General features: G+C 39.6%; 1 protein-coding gene across 1 annotated transcript; it reads right to left on the bottom strand.

Annotated features, from left to right (window-relative positions):
- Positions 1-51: 51 nt before the first annotated feature.
- On the bottom strand, positions 52-11,683 carry LOC146501628 (N-lysine methyltransferase SMYD2-like). Its single transcript, XM_085132326.1, has 12 exons — positions 10,507-11,683; positions 8,875-8,938; positions 7,439-7,549; positions 7,278-7,338; positions 6,354-6,478; positions 5,901-5,968; positions 4,213-4,315; positions 3,419-3,529; positions 2,295-2,415; positions 1,592-1,766; positions 920-1,028; positions 52-219 (listed from the first exon to the last, which is right to left on the bottom strand). Exons 1-12 carry the CDS (start codon positions 10,674-10,676, stop codon positions 139-141), a joined length of 1,299 nt encoding a protein of 432 aa, XP_084988452.1. The 5' UTR covers positions 10,677-11,683; the 3' UTR covers positions 52-138.
- Between the last annotated feature and the right edge of the window lie 5,081 nt (positions 11,684-16,764).

Below are 16,764 nucleotides of genomic sequence, written 5' to 3'. Positions count from 1 at the left end.
AACTTGCACAATCGGTGGCTGACTAAATACTTTTTTGCCCCACTGTACTCCTGAAAAAACCAAGATAAATTATTTGGATAAGACAAAGTTTGGAAAGTGTATGCAGTCTGGATCAGTCTTGGTTCTTTCTTGTTCTCTTTATTTTTGTGCTATCATTTTACGCAGCTCTTCAATGTAAAAGTGATCCTTCCCATGAGCCACCTCCATTATAGCCATTGCCTGTAGAAATGCAAGTAAATTTATTATTAATTAACATCACACAATTGCTGTATGTATGTTATTATGTTATTTCAATGTGTAGGTATACTAAAGGTGAACACTTTTCTATATTCAGGTAGTCAGCTGACCTCATTTTTTGGGCACATAATATCTGACCAACTCAAGTAAACCCAGATCCTAACACTGCCCCCCACAGGCTTGTACTGTAGGGACTAGCCATAATGTGTGCATCACTTCATCTGCTTCTTTTCTTATCCTGATGCCTCATTACTGTGGAACAGGGTAAAGCCAGACTCATAAGACCTTTATCCATTGTTCCAGATCCAATCTTTTCTAATTAACCAATTGTGAGTGGTTTCCTTAGGCCTACACAGCTGTTTGATTCCTGTTTCTCTCTTCACATTGTGAATGTAGAAATGCGCTTGATTTTACTATTAAACATAATTATACATTTTCGACCTGGTTGTTTTAAGAAATAAGAGTTAGTTAGGGTTAGCCTAGACCTTTCAATCACTTCAAGTAATTATACAGAGATAAGTGCTTATCTGTTTAAGTTTAGTTAAATCTAGCTGGTGACTTTTATTTGGCCAGGCAGTGTAATAGAAAAAATATTGCTATTACCTTATTAATAGTTGTTCACTGGTTAGTATTTATTTCGTATTTAGACAGTCTAATGTAAAACCTCAGCAGGTCATATTACCTTTTTGAGAGCGCTGGTGCACGCTGATTGCCTCTCTAGTCCCAAGTACAATTGGCCCAGTTTCAGGTAGACGGATGACACATTAAGGGAGTAAGGTGGATAGAGATGACTGCATTGGACCAAGATCACATAAGCAAATGAAAGAAAAAAAAGACACATCTAAGATAACACCGATCTTTTTAGTCGCAGTACAGTTAGTAAAAAAAACACACACAAAAAAACCCCAAACTCCAAACACAAGCTTTTGGGAGATTGGGATAAAAATACTACTTAAAAAATGCTTTTAAACATGAGCTAATATCATAACGGTTGATAAATTGCAGCGATTTGAAAAAGGCTGATTTTAAGCTGAAATTATGTATTTATGTATGGTGGCTTATTGGTTTTAGTTGAGCATAATTCATTCATATTTAGATTTTTCTGATGTAAACAAATAGAAGATTAAGGCACAAATAAACTTAGATGAACACATTACCCAGAATAAAGAAACCTACAGGAATACAGTCTGTAATAGATTAGTTTTAAGTACCCAAAAAACAACAACAACCCCCACCCTCCAAAACAAAACAAACAACAAAAACACAGCAACAACAAATACATTTGGAAAGAACAGCAGAGGGGGGTGGGGGGTGGGGGGTGGGGGGGAGACGGGACATGTTTTTATGTTAATACCTGTAAGGTTTGAGAAGCTTCTCGCCATATCTGATAGCTCCATCTAGATCTTGCATGTACATGCAAATCCCCATGGCTTGGTACATCATGTGGAGCATGTACACATTGGAGTCATCAAAGACGGCTCCCATTTCCTCCAGGCTCTGCTCGCACATCTCCAGCAACTCACTAGGGGGTGACACTGAGTCAAGGCTACAAGCTCATAGTTGGCAAAGGATTCAAATGGGCTTCTGTGGGACAGAAGAATTCCACCTCAGAAGGTCACAACTCAGTACTTGTGTAAATCTCCAATCCTCATTTTGTTCCCAGTTAAACGCTTGTTAACTTTTGTGACTTTATCTTTGATATCAGGGTTTATCTTTACGGCAAACAGTCATATAAACGTGTTAAGGTACAGAAATGTGTTGTTGTTGTAGTTCCCGTCGGTCATGGTGTTGCTGCTGGTAGAAATGTGTAGTAGCTAAATAAATTATTTAAAAATTATAAATGTCAAGCAGCTATTTCATCTGTAAGACAATAATTATAATATACTGACTGGAATAAAGCAGGAAAATGTGGAACTTAGGCTTGAATGCTGAACTATTGCTGATATGTTTCAACTTGTTGACAGTACTCTGACAGTTCTCTTCACCTTTTGGTCCTTATGAAGTTTACGATAAAATGTAGAAGGCACAAGACGATATCTATTGATACTGAAGGATATTCTTTGTGCGTTTGAATTCCCGGAACTCTCTGATAGTTTTCCGGGCGTAGCGAACCATGTTGTTGATGACATCTGGCTCAGTGGAATCCCTCTGCTTACGTACTTTTAACTTTGCCTTGTCCTATAGATGAAGACAGGAGAGAGAGTGTGAGAGTCAAAACAATGCTTTCCAAATTCCTAAATTATACTCTCACTGTCCACTTTGTTAAGTACACCTCTTCACCTGCTTGTTAAAGCAGATATCTTAATGATCCAAGCACATAGCAGTAACTGAGTGCATTTAGGCAAGTAGACATGGTCAAGATGCCCAGCTGAAGTTCAAACTGAGCATCAGAATGGGGAAGAAAGGACTTCATTTTGATCTACTGGGATTTTCCTCACACATCCATCTCTAAGGTTTATAGAGAATTGTGTGAAATGGAGCAGTGCTCTAGGTGAAAATGCCTTGTTGATGGAAAATTGAAAAATGTTGCCTGGTTCATTTAGATGTTTTTGTCAGAAATTAGTCTAAACAACATGAAAGTAATGGTTCAATGGTTCAGGCTGCTGGTGGTCTGATGGTGTGGGGGGTAGTTTCTTGGCACACTTCAGTCCCCTTAGTACCAACTGAGCATTGTTGCTGATCATCTCCATCCCTTCATTACCACAGTATACCCGTCTTCTGATGGGTGCTTACAGCAGGAAAATGTACCATGTCACAAAGCTTAAATAAATCCAAACTAGTTTCTTGAACATGCAAATGAGTTCCCTGTATTCAAATGGCCTCCACAATCATCAATATCAGTCTAACAGATCACCTTGTGACATGTGGTGGAGCAGGATATTTGTATCAAGGATGTGCAGTGGACAAATCTGCAGAAACTGTGTGTTGCCATCATGTCAATATGGACCAAAATCTCTGAGGAGTTTCCAGCACGTTGTTATGGCACAAGGAATTGAGGCACTTCTGAGGGAAAAAGGAGATTTAATCCAGTACTAGCCAGGTGTATCTAATAAAGTGGCCGGTGAGAGTACATACCTTGTGGCATGTAGCATTTCCCAGTCCTTACAAGTGCACCCATCCAAATGATGCATATTATTAATTTTTGGCTTTAATCTCCATTCTACATTTTACCAGGTCTTACCTTTGACTTGCTTTTACATTCCTGGCAGTCACAGATAAAGTAATAGGACTCTCTCAGCCTGTTATTGCGGTCATCTGTTGGGTAGAGGAGGTCTATGTAGCTGATAAGCACCTATAAGGGGATTTAACACACACATTCAAAATAAAGCACACTCTCTGTCATTGACATTGTTTTTTCTCTTCTTTGCTGCCACATAGCTCCTAAGACGCAGGGCAAAAGTTTTGCTAAAAATAACCTGGCTGAAATCCGCTGCTGCATCCCTCCTTCAAACCAGATCTCCTGCTTCTCTTGACACACTGACCTATCACTGACATGGTGCTTTTCATTAGCGATGTTGCTGTTCTCTACCCTTCCCTTAACAATTTTTAGACTGGTGTCTCAATCACATTGTTCTTCTTCTTTTATCTTTTTTTTAGTAATGTACTTGTAACTTGTCATTCTAAGAGTTTTACGCTGATAAAACAAACAAGATGAGCTCAGTTGAAATAAACTTTATTATTATAATTGTACCTTTTCATCTTTGCCAGGCTAGCTCTTTTCCCTGTTTCTAGCATTGATGTTAAGTGATTATAATAAAGTTGTGATTGCACAGTTTAATTTTTAACATAAAAAAAATCATTTTTTTTTTACCAACATAAAAGCTGTTCAGTCGATCTTCCATTGACAAATAACTCTGACATAACTAGCATGTGCTGCCCTAGCATAGGAAGGCCAGCCAACTCCTCCACACACACTTAAAAGAAAAAAAGATCAAAACCCAACCCCCTCTAATAGCAGCTGTCTCTTTTCCTCACTTCATCTCCAGGTTTCATGTCCTGCACCGCCCGAACTTCAGCCGATGTCCCTTTGTACGTGACTATGACGCTGGGAAGGCAGCTGTGGTTTATCAGGGCCATGCTGTGCAGAGAGAAAGATATCAAAAGAAAGAAAGTGATTTAATCAAAAGCGAACCCTTCTTACTATGGATAAGGAGGGAAAACTGAGGCTTAGTATTACTCCTAGCATTTGCATAATCACTCACTATTTTTAAGTGGTATTACTACAACGCTAAAACTGTGCTTGCACAGAGCTCTTGCATGACACTGACATATGTTATTACCAGGGCTGCATGCTGGAAAAACATATAGCAATAATCAATAATCTAGCTATTCATCAGTTTCATGAGCAACAACTGCAGTCAGAAGTCAGGGCAACAGACACATTTTTTTAAGCCTGTGCCACAAACTCCCACCATCTTTTTCAAATAGGTTACCACAAGCCAAAAACAGATTTAGCTTGCTAAAGTAAAATAAGGACAACTGCAATGTCTGTAAGCATGGAACAAACCAGAGAAGCCCATAAACCGCAGGTCCTTGCAGACTGACTGGATGAAGTCACCGTACCAAAGAAGCCCCATCCTGGAATTCCCCATTCAGCAATCATTTCCAATTGACCAGCTTCCTCATGTATTACATATGCGCATATTACAGTACGAGTGTTCAACATGTGGTAACAATATTTAAAATCCTTTACAAAAAACACAAATTACACGCCCATCAGAACGTCATCTTTTGGGTCTTGCACTCAGCAAAGTCACTGACAACCCTGCTCAAATGAAAAGTCCTGGCGGTATACTCATCGTCTTCTCTTCTCTCCTCTCCTTCTAGCATCACATTTTTATGCTGATTTGGTTTTCCGAAGCTAATTTACATATTTTGGGGATTTAAGCTTTTATCCTATAGACATTAGAGAGAGGACAGGTAAACTGGGAGAAAGACAATAAGAAAATGGCTTTAGTGGTGGATTCAAACCCAGGCCTCTGCATTATTCTTATGGCATATTGGTTGCCTGCTCAATCCAGTGAGCTAAACCAGCACCACTCTTTGCTAATCCTAATTTTTAAGGCAGCTACACTGATGAACTACTTTGCAGTATAAGTAACATGCACATTGCTGCCTGTGGACAGTTAGGCCTTTGGTGACTTCAACCAAATTGCCCTTTAAAGCTAAATAAAAAAGTCTGACATCCATAGAAGTCATTAGAAAACACAAAGTGCAGGAAATCAAAAACAAAACAAAACAAAACACTGAGACACAACAGTAGGTAGAGTTATGTAAGGAGGCAATTTACAGTATATGTGCTGCTGAAACCTTACGTGTGTTCATAAAACCTTTCATGGTGTGGGGGTTGTATTTAAGTCAATTCCTGTTTTTAAGGAAATCCCAAAATCAGTTTCACTTAGCTCTTCTACTTCCTGTGTTCGCTTTTCCCCTCCAGTTGTCAGCACTCGCTGTTGTAACGCTGTCTCTTCGGACTTTAAAGCTCATTTCAATTCATTTCATAGTTTGATTACTTCCATATGACCTTTGAGCCAGTCTCTTGGACTTTTGCTTTCCCTTCCTATTGTCATATATTATTGTTTTATGAAGAAAGGTTCTGCCCATGCCTTTGGGTCATCGATCAAAAAGGGCTCATATGCACGTGTGTGACATTTCTTTCTTACTCTGGATAGACTGCAGTACCCAAGTGGGAAAGTTCATCATCCTCTATAGTGAAACCATTGCAGCCAACCTATTGTTTAAGACAAAGAGAAGAACAGAGAAGAGTTATGATGAAAATTAGACTACAACTGTGTGTGCTGGCTTGGCTTAGCTATCAACTAGCTGGCGTTTGACACGTCACCCAGAAGTCAGTAAAATCCAGTTTGGATCAACAGACCGTATTGATTCCTTCCTATACTGATGCAGAGGTAACACAAGTGACTGTGGAGAATGGTTGTGGGTAATTAATGGGTCCTTACCACCCTCTGCACCACTTTTATAACACCCGTTTCAGCTCAGTGGCCACAAGGACAGATACAGAAAACTTTTACCACTTCATACCACAATACCTGCATTTATTTTTTATATTTAAGGTCTTCACTGTATCAAAATTACATGGTATAACAAAGCATTACCTGGGAGAAGAGCGTGAGTAGCTCTTTGTGGTCCGGCACATCCAAATGTTTGGAGTAAAAGCGATGCAATCTGGCAATGTCTGCCTCGGTCATCTCTCTTTTCTCATTATCTTCATCCTCTGTGTCTGTTACAATAAAATAATTTGGTTTCATTTAAAATAATTTATTGTTTCACTGGTTTCACGGTGCTGTGCTTTTTTCACCCTAAGATTTTCTTTTTTGTTTGGTTATACTTGTTGATGGGTCTAAAGAGGTCTAAAGTGTTTTGTAAATTGAGTTTTGGATTCCTGTTATTTTCCTGTCTTATCAGTAATGTCGAGGCTTAAGTCTATTATATTTTTGAGCTCTGGTTACAGTTGAGTTTTTATTAAATATTTCTTTGAACTCTGAACTAATGTTCAGCCCAGTCCTTGTACCAGACCATTTTTTTTGTTTGTTAAGCCACTAAAACTGATCCACTTGTACTGAACTCTATTTGCGTTTACATGATTTATTTGGATTTTCACATAAATGAACTAAATGCATTTTTTAATGGTTTGCACTGTACTAAGAACTATAAGTTTCTTCTTGTTAACTTGGTCAAACATCATTTGACTTGAGAGACACTTATGCAATCTGCACTGTGTGCCCAAGAGCTCCTATTTCACGTTCAAGCATTTACACTTGTTATGTAGTCTGGACACCACTTGACCCACATCTATAGGGTATATATAGATGTGGTTGAGGGTGTTTCTCAGTGGATTTTTCTCTGAGATATCTTGAGGGTATCTAGGGATCTCTTGGACTGACTTGTAGAGTGTTTTTGCACAGATACTACACAGGTGGCTAGATAAGTGTAGTTCATAAAGAGCAACCACAGCCAAGCCACCATCAAGAAATCATGTATGTTTTTTCTCCTTGTGTTGTAAAGAAATAAGTACTCACGTGATTGCATCTCTCCTATGAGCATCATCTTCTCACAAACGCATCGTTCTTTCTGCATTTTCTGCAGAAAATAGACATGGTTAGCAGAAATGACCTTAAGAAACTCTGGACAGCGATTCAAAAAGAGATTATTGTATTTTATGTATTATTAACTACCCAACCTTCTTTGCAAGGATTCGCGCCACCAGCCTGGATATCTCTGACGGGCACCAGTTCTCTCCAAAAGCAACCATTGCTGAACACTCCAGCTTGTGCATGGCCCAGTCCCCTTTCTAAGGAGCGCGTAAATGCAATAATAGCATAAAAAAAAAAAAAAAGCATCTATTTACTTTATGGCCAAGTGAAATGTGAGTACATTCAATTCAGTGAACTATTGACAGTTTATGTCCCACTACAACAGAAGGCCTAACAGTTGGCAACCCCTAAGCGACACCACCAGCTGTGGCATTAAGCTGTAGCATGGTGGCATGCTGGCACTCTGTTAATCTAATGTTACCCTTGCTTCTTCACTCCTCCAACATGGAATGGTCCACTCAATTATCTGCTTAGTCCCCAACTCTATAAACAACACTGCATAGAACAACCAAGTTCAGCTAAGCTGTACATCTGCTGAGACTACATTAGAAGACACATGAATGATATATTTATGTCACTGGACACTGGATATGAAAACTAAATTCTAATGTGATAGGTCTGAGAGAGAACTAGACCAGTACACCTGCTCTGGGATCTGTTTTCAGGCTAAAATAATTGAGCAAATGTTGGGAGACTTTGGCCAATAGCAGGTCTTTTGAGATATTTAAATAAAGATCATAGAAATCATTTCAAGATGTAAGCTAAGCTCTCATGGTGCCATGAGTTAAGCTGATGACTTTCACCAAGGAGAATCGGGTTTCAATCTTACATAAAATCAAATGTTATAACTGACTTACTTTGTTTATATGTGCACATGAAGCATCTGCAAATGCTTGCACTTGTCTGCTGGGAGGAACATTGAGAGCAGAGCTACAAGAGCAGGGTAATTTGATTTTATCACTTATTGTCAACTGTACCTTTAGTAGTACTGAAGCAGAAATATAGAGCTTAGCTTGAGGATGTGTCGCCACTTGTTTGTCCTCTCTACAGTCGCACATTTTTTTTTTGTCATTTTACACTTCTTAGGATTTACATTTGAAGAGCCTAAAGACATTGATTAGATGTCATGTTTACCCATAAAATAATGATGAGATATATAACGTAGTAGTGAATGCAGTGCATGGAACAGTGGTTAGCAAAGCGAGAGGGTTCTGGGTTCAAATCGAATGATTCAAAGAGGCCCCATGCCTGTGTAGGTTTCTTCCCACGGTCCAACTGGTAGATCTATTTTGGCTGTAAGTATGAGATGTGAGGGTTTGTGCTTGTGGGTTTGTGCTTTCTCCATGTGTTGGCCCCTTTGGTGGACAGGCGACCTGTCAGCGATATACCCTGGCTTTATGACTACTGGAATAGACTTTTTAAGCTCCAAGTTTTAATATAGATGTGTTTTTTTTTTAATTATTGCGCAGTGCACTTTAAAGAATTCACACAAGAGCTGTAACTTTGCAAGATGTTTTCTTACCTGACATTTCACATTGCAGTAGAAGGCTTTCTTGCACTTCCCACATCTTGCCAAATGCTGTGTCCTATAAATTACAAAAAAAGTTGTGGTTTTTTATTACCCTGCGGATGGCACTGAGTTGATATAAAAGAAATCACCCTGAGACCGTACACATCTTTGCACCATTTATTTTCAAAGGGCCAACATATCCACAAGAATGCAGCTGGTTATGTAATACTGAATTGTAGTAGCATAATAGTATTCAGTTGTGCATGTATAGACATTTAAATGTTTGCTCCATAACTTTGACACATGAAATAGCAGTTGCTAGTAGCTTGTTGTAACTGATAGCAATGGAGGGCTTTAAAACCTACTGTGGTATTAATAGAGCAGACCCTCTGACAGGCCAGCTGTCTTTTTAACACACTGAATCAGTAAAGCTGCCAAAAAGTTCACCAGTATAATTCTGAGGCTCTTACCATCCGCAGTCACACTAGGTTTACATAAGGCACTTACGGGCCGGAGCAACCAGTGGGAAAACATGACACACTAAAATTACCTATTGCAAAGAGCAACTGTAACTCAGGGGTCAACTTACCACTGAACTGTGTAAAGTTGAGCAGGTCACAAAGGACGTTGTGTCTGGGATGGTGTCTCTTGCTCAATTGTTGAGTTAATGCAAGCTTTACACAACTGATTTTAATGGTTCTTGATCAACGATGATCTTTCAGTATGTCGAACCAATTTATGAACAGATCTGCCTTCACAGGTTCTGTTTCCAAACTGAAAGTTAATTAAAAGCCTTTCCAAACTTCTACTTCTACTTTTCTGCTAGAATATGTCACACATATCTTAGATTGACATGGTTAAAGCCCGGACACTGTGATAACATATTACCAGACTAGCAAATTTGTGGAACAGGCTATGTATAATGTGGCATACCTTTACTCTTGCTACTTTACAATTTTAAGTGCCAAAAGCTAAAGTTAAAGGACTTCCCGTGTTACAAGAAGTTTGACAGACTTTCAAAATAAAATTCAAGAAATAGTAAAAATATATTTTTAATTCCTAAAACACTTGACAACTGACCAACAGTCTCTACATTTTGTTAGCCAAATCTTACTAGACTTTCAAAATAAACAAATATTAAACCTGCCTCTTGGGGCTTACATGAGATGCTGGCTTTTGAATATGGCATAACAGATTCTGGTGGTTGATTCAGGGTCTCTATTTATGACAATTATTGTGTAAATAGGATGTTAAAATGGCCATTTAACATCTGTTTTTAACTGTGAAGCTAACTTTTATGATCAAGCTACATTTTCTCCCCAATACTTCTTGCAACCTGGCAGCTCAGAAGATGCACTGGCAGTCATTTATTCAAATTTCTTGCATGCAGAAACAAAAATGTCAGACAGCACAAGCACCGATATTTGTGTTTAAATATGCAGAATTTATATGATCCTGCAGGAAAAATTCACAAGCAGTGCATTAGTTACAATTCACATCGTCCTAACTACTAATAAGCACATTTCCAGTAAAAAACAAAACAAAACAAAACATCACAGTGGCTTTGCAATTTCCTAAGAGAATGCGCTTATATATGTATACATTTAATGAGGTGAGGAAAAGATGCACTGCCAAAGTGTTAACCTGGTGAAGCAGAACTCGCAGTAGCAGCCTCTCTCTTTCACTGACAGCACGTGGGAATAGGCTGGGCAGGAAAACAGGAGCTCTCCAACTTTAAATGGTCTGGTTACCCGGAGCCCTCGTCCCTTCCCCGGGCTGTCAAACCTCTCGAGTCCTTTGATGCTGCCCGTCATTGTGCCTTCTGCCCGGGGTGTCTTCTCTCAGAATGAGCCCAGAGACTTGGAAGAGAAGGGGGATGTGGCATCAAGTGTTAGGGCGTTACCATCCCATTAATAGTTCACAGTGGCATCCAGGCACAGAATGGACTCAGCAAACAAGCAGCCGATGGGTTTTCGGAGCTACACAGCGATTTTACAGCTATTAAAGTGTTAAGCCTCTTGGCAAAAGTCACTCATGCCCTCACAAGTGTAAATGTCTTCATCACTGAACTTGTCCACCCCATCCCCCCAAGTTTTTGAAAGATATGTGGAGCAACCAAAAATGAGTGCAACATCGCCCCTAGTGGACACGGAGTTAAAAGAGTAACAATCGACAATCAACAATCAACATTACAACACCCAACAGGAAATTAGTATGATTAACGTGAAACATTCCGCATTCCTGCAGGTGTGATGTTGAGCTCTTCATCTCCGTGAAAGGTATGGATTCTCTTTGGCGTCAAGTAATGTTTTACAAATTCACCGATACATTTCTCTCTGATACATCTTCAGTGCCGTTGAGCTTTCTTTAACCCCAGCGTTGCTAAGTTGCTGGAAACATTTCTCACAGATTTTTGTCCCACGTTTCTTGTTCTGGTGTTTGTGGAGAGCATCTGAGTATGCCAGGGAAAATGTCGCCCACATCTTTACAGCACTACCATGAGGCTGAGGCGTTAACAAAGGGCAGGATACACCACATTCTTCTTTTGTCCAATTTTGGTGAGCCTGTGCCAATTATAGCCTCAGTTTCCTCTTCTTAGCTGGCAGGAGTATCATCCAGTGTAGTCTTCTACTGCTGTAGCTCATTTGCCTTGTTGTGCATTCACTGATGCTCTTCTGCATACCTTGGTTGTAACAGTTGGTGTGGCCTTCCTTTCAGCTCAGAGCAGTCTGGTCTTCTCTGCCCTCTGACATCATCTTGTGTTGATGAATTGTTGAAGTGAAGTGACCGGTGTGCGTAGATCAGTTATTTACTTAACTTTAAATTTATAAGTGACAATCATAACCAATTTATTTTTAATTTAGTTATCAGAGTGATTTGGCTCCTTCTGAAAGTAAAAGGTAAAGTAATGTTTCATTTATGTATCACCTTTCAGTATAAATGGCACAAATACTACAGAGTCAAAAGTTCTTAAGCTCAGTGGGAGAGATGCTGCACAGCCTGCAGGCCCCAATCACATGATCTCAGGGACCTGCTGGGTACGTATGAATATAAAATTTCTCTCATGCGTACTGGTGTGTGTTCCTGCGGAACCCTAAAAGTCAAAACTAAGATCTTAATGATCCCCCTGAAGTGAATGGGGAGCCAGTGCAGCTAAATTAGCACCAGTGTGCCATGTTGATACATAGTTGACTTTGTTAGAAGCCTCGCACCGATACTATGAGCAACCTGCATTTCTGGTAGGTTTTATAAGGACAAGTGAAAATCTATTACAATAATTCAGGTGTGATAAAATGCAATGTAAAGTTCAGAGTGTGGCACAGTGATAAGTAATACAAAAAAAAGCTTCATCAAAAGTCACCCAGGAAGTTCCTGATAGAAGATTTAGTAAATGTAGCAGGATTACCGAGTTTCTATTACCTAAGGCACAAATCTGTTGGGACCACAAACAAGGACTTCGGTTTTCTCTTCATTAAGTTTGTTAAGTCTCGTTTAATTTTGTTTTATTAAAAATATTATATTGGTCAGTGTTTATTTTCTTTTAAGTTTTTATTTTTGATTATCTAATTATTTGAGCTTAGTTTTAGTTAACTATATAATAACCACGACTGGTTGTTCAGTCACCTGTGCAGAAGGTGTTGCTTTTAAGAGTTTCTTAATCCTTTTAATTTGTGGTATAGCTAATCATTGTATTGGAACAATAACCAGTTCTCTTATTTTCAGTTATTTCACTATTTCAGTTTTATTTTTTTCCTGTGCTGAATACACAAGAAAAGGTGTAAGACATATGTATGGCCTGCAGTAGATCCACAGTGTTATGTTCTTTTAAAGTGCAATTCAACAAGGCCATCTGGTGGTAAAGGCCAGGAAGGTCTTGACACTCGATGCTCACGCTGTGGTACAGGTTAAGTCGTTGAGTTGTGGGCGCTGTTTTTTGAAGTTACCATAAAAATAATAAAGTTAAACATTTAGCTATAATAATATTTGATTACTTTGTGTAATAAAAGTGGGACATTATTCATCTTGGAGATCATGAATGCCCAGATTAAGAGAGAGAGAGTTTTCCTTTTCTATCTGGCATCCACATTTGTCACATTGTGCCATCATGTGGTGCTTTATTGTAAGCACAGCCTCAAGTGATTGAGAACCCATTCAGGAAGCATCACAGTCCACAAGCCACCTTAGATACAGACAGATTATCTGATTGGACAACTAGGACTCCTGTGGGTTTTGTTTTTTTTTTTCCGGGGGAGGTTGTTTTGTTTTTTCCCCACCAGTGCAGACAAGCTCAGGTCAGGTACTTGATCTTGAGCAAATTGAAATATTTCATAACCAACCATGCCCAAACATTACAGTACATGTGCGCGTGCCTGCTCGCTTTCTCGTACACATGCGCGCACATAGAAGCACAAACCACTGTGAAGATTTGCCCCTCATCTGTATCTGAAGGCTTTATCCAACCTTGCCCCAGATTCCCCCGATTTATTATAATTCCATTTTTCCAGTCTTTCAATCTAAAGATTTGTTCCTCCTCATTTTTTAATAACGTGGCAAGCAAGGGAAGCATGTCCCTGGGAGATTATGCGGTCGTCTCTGGCGTCTCGTCTTGATTACATCAGAGGAACCTGATTTGATTTGGAAGAAACCCCCTTGTTCCAGTACGATATCTCTTTAGACCTCCCCGTTGTGCTGATTTCTTGCTCTGTCAGAGGGGATGATCTTGATGAATATGATCTAAAAGAGAGGGAGGTAGTAAGAGATTAGGTGAATGGATTATAATTTTCCAATGATGAGGAACAATAAGAAACAATAAATCCTAAGTAGATTTAGTTCTCAAGAAAACCCTGTTAGGGCAAATCAAAAGACGAGACAGGACAGAGGTATTAAATAGATACAGTAGGTCTGACCTGTTTGGCCTAAAACAAGTTCAGTTCTTTTTATCTTGCTGTCAGGAATTTGATTGAACCCACTTTGAGATATTTTACTGATACTTTATGATAACCTGTCTCCTGGTTGTCTACCATCAATCTAATTTGTGTGAACGGGAGATCTCTTGAATGCATTTCTGGGATTTCACAACAAACTTCAATAAACTCAGTTTTGTGATCAAGGGCTGAAGGTGTTTATGACCCTGTGAAACACATTTTTGGCCTCAATTTGAGTATTTATTCAAATCATTCAAACAGCACTTGATTGATCATAGAACTGACCATGCATGTCTTTGGACTGTGGGAGAATATTGGAGAAAACCCCACACAGAAAAACACAGTCAGGGCTTAAACCACTGGCCTTCTTCCTGTGAGATTAGAGTGCTAACCATGGTACCATCCCATAAAGATGACATTTGTGACCTCCACTGTACCTTTAATGGTGAGTTTTGGTTTGATGACCATTAGAACAGGTTCTGGGTTTTTCCAAGGGTAGCCCTAGTAAACTGTAGAGGCAGAGATCACTCTCACTGACTCTCACTGTATGATACCCAATCATTTTGTTCTAGAAGCAGACCTGAAATATGACACAACTGCTGAGTTCAGAAAAGAAAAACAAGGGTTATCCCTACTGGTGTCCAAGGGGGGAAGAGTTAAAGTTAGAACAAGATGTTGTAGACTCAAGGCCTGTTTGGCCCAAAAGAAAGTCTTTTGTATAAACAGGTATATTTTTAGTCCTTGGGTTAAACCAGGGGTAGGGAACGTTGGTCCTCGAGAGCCGGTTTGAGAGCTCACCCTGGGTCACCACACCTGAATCAAATGATTAGTTCATTACCAGGCCTCTGGAGAACTTCAAGACATATTGAGGAGGTAGTTTAACATTTAAATCAGCTGTGTTGGATCAAGGACACATCTAAAACCTGCAGGACACCGGCTCTCGAGGCCTGGAGTTCCCTATTCCCTGGGTTTAACCCTAAAGAAAATAAAAAAAAGGCTGTTACTCAGCCTTCCCAGTTTAAACAAGACTGGGCCAGTGAATTAAAGAGTGTGTTTTCACGCTTTGGAGATGTGGACTAGGTAAGAATATGCAATTGTGTACAGTGTCAGTGCTGGTTTGTGTAGTTTTTTCCAACCTGATCAAACCAAAAAGCTTAGAACAAATCAGTTTTACCATCTTCATATCACCAGACCTCTTTTTCTCTCTCACTTCTTCTGTTGCTGTTTTCAGGCTCTTATAATTGTGGCCACACTATTAATGGAAATATGCAGTATATTGTCGCATTGTTGAGCTCGTAAAACAGCACCTGCTAATACCTCTTTACAGTGAGGTCGTGGAGGAGGGTTGTGTGTGAAATCCATTGTGGTTAAAGACCTTTCCTACTTTCGGATTTGGAGAGGCAGTGACTGAGCCCTCGTCACCTCGTACTCGTGACCTTGTCATCGCAAGCTGTTTCCAGGCTGCTGTGCTAACTACAGGTCAACAGCAGTGCACGGCTTGAGAGATGGACAGTGTTGTGTGTTTGCATGTAGTGGAGAGAAGTGAGGACAGAGTAATTGATAATTCCAGGCTGTGTTTTAGAAGTGGGTACATGCCAAGACCCTGTGTAATTGTCTCTATATTCCCCACAGCTGAGTTGAGGCAATTTACAGTAATTCCTCAGTCTTTCTGATGAACTCGTTGACTTGACTGAGACAGTGTCTTTCATCCTACTTTGTCCTTTGTCTTTCAGCTGGGGAGCCAAACCTAAAGCCTTAACCCCACTGTCTCCACTCCTGGATAGGGGGGGAATGCAGTCCCTGCTTGCCTACTCTGCCGTCTTAGCTCTGTAAGCTTTGCAGGCGCAGACCCTCATCTCCCGCTGTTTATCCATGTGTCTTTGCTTTGGCTCTTGCCTTACACTATAGACCCCCCCATGGGCTGATTGGGGTCTACTGCCCTGTGTCACCCACCTAAGCTCTGCTTTCACTGTAGGGCTTAGCGCCTCAGCCATCGGCTGCTTTATGAGCAGACAGCTGGGCTATTCTGTCTCAGTCTTCCTCTTCTTTTACCACTTGTGACAATGAGACCATTATTGTTTTTACCTTCTGAGCCTGTCCATCACTATGTGTGTGTGTGTGTGTGTGTGTATGTGTTTATCAGTAGCATCAAAACCATGCAAGACACAGTCAAAAAACTTTAAAGTCATCTGGTTTGTTCAAAAGCAAATCCAGGTATAGAGATGGGTGTTGCAGAGAGGTAAAAGTATAGAGGACAACAGACTTCCGGTCTCTTCCCACGTTACGCAAAACGTTTTTGTTGTAGCGTGCACAAATTTTATTTTATTTTCTCATAACTCTCACAAAGTTATCAAAGCTCAAAGCCATTACAGCATGTAGGTAAGTAAATAAAGTACTTAGTACTGTATATGCTAGTTGAACTCAAAGCAGAGGATCTCCCAGAGGCATAACCTCTGAGTTCATGGACTTTGAAGACAATGAAGATAAATATAGATAAGGTTAGATATTATGCAGATCAATTTAATCATTTTAATCTTATTTGAATTAAAAACCACTTTAGGTTACAGAACACAAAATTCATCCTAAACGGAAACGATTTAGGAGTTTTTGAATATTCCAATTTTATTTGTTTTTAAATACAAAATGGAGCTTTAAATGATGATTTCATTTATTAAAGGAAAAAAAGTTATCCAAACCTTCCCTCTCAAATAACCAAGTTCCTCACCCTGTCGCTAGTATTAATAATTTTCAGTCGGTCTTCCTGAAGTCTACAACCTATGGGCATTAACAAATACTGTGTTTCTTCCCTTGACATGCAACAAAATAATTTCTCATGTAAAGGAAATGACATCTTCTTCAGTTTCAAGGTGGTTTTCAGTTAATGAACACAAAACTGATTTGTCGACTGGAACTCCGTAATATGAATATCCTGTTCCACTACATACCAATTTCTGACCCAGCCTTCTGAATGTGGCGA

This window comes from Neolamprologus multifasciatus, chromosome 15 (genome assembly GCF_963576455.1).
Source record: "Neolamprologus multifasciatus chromosome 15, fNeoMul1.2, whole genome shotgun sequence".
Classification (NCBI taxonomy): domain Eukaryota; kingdom Metazoa; phylum Chordata; class Actinopteri; order Cichliformes; family Cichlidae; genus Neolamprologus; species Neolamprologus multifasciatus.
Note: the sequence above shows the minus strand (reverse complement) of the source record. Positions and strands in the feature narration are given on the sequence as shown.

Excerpts from the sequence above, each read along its gene's own strand:
- LOC146501628 (XM_085132326.1), bottom strand. The coding sequence starts at position 10,676 with ATGACGGGCAGCATCAAAGGACTCGAGAGGTTTGACAGCCCGGGGAAG. Across the intron at positions 7,339-7,438 it reads CGCGAATCCTTGCAAAGAAG|AAAATGCAGAAAGAACGATG; the intron begins GTTGGGTAGTTA and ends TATTTTCTGCAG. Across the intron at positions 4,316-5,900 it reads GGTACTGCAGTCTATCCAGA|CATGGCCCTGATAAACCACA; the intron begins GTAAGAAAGAAA and ends CTCTCTGCACAG.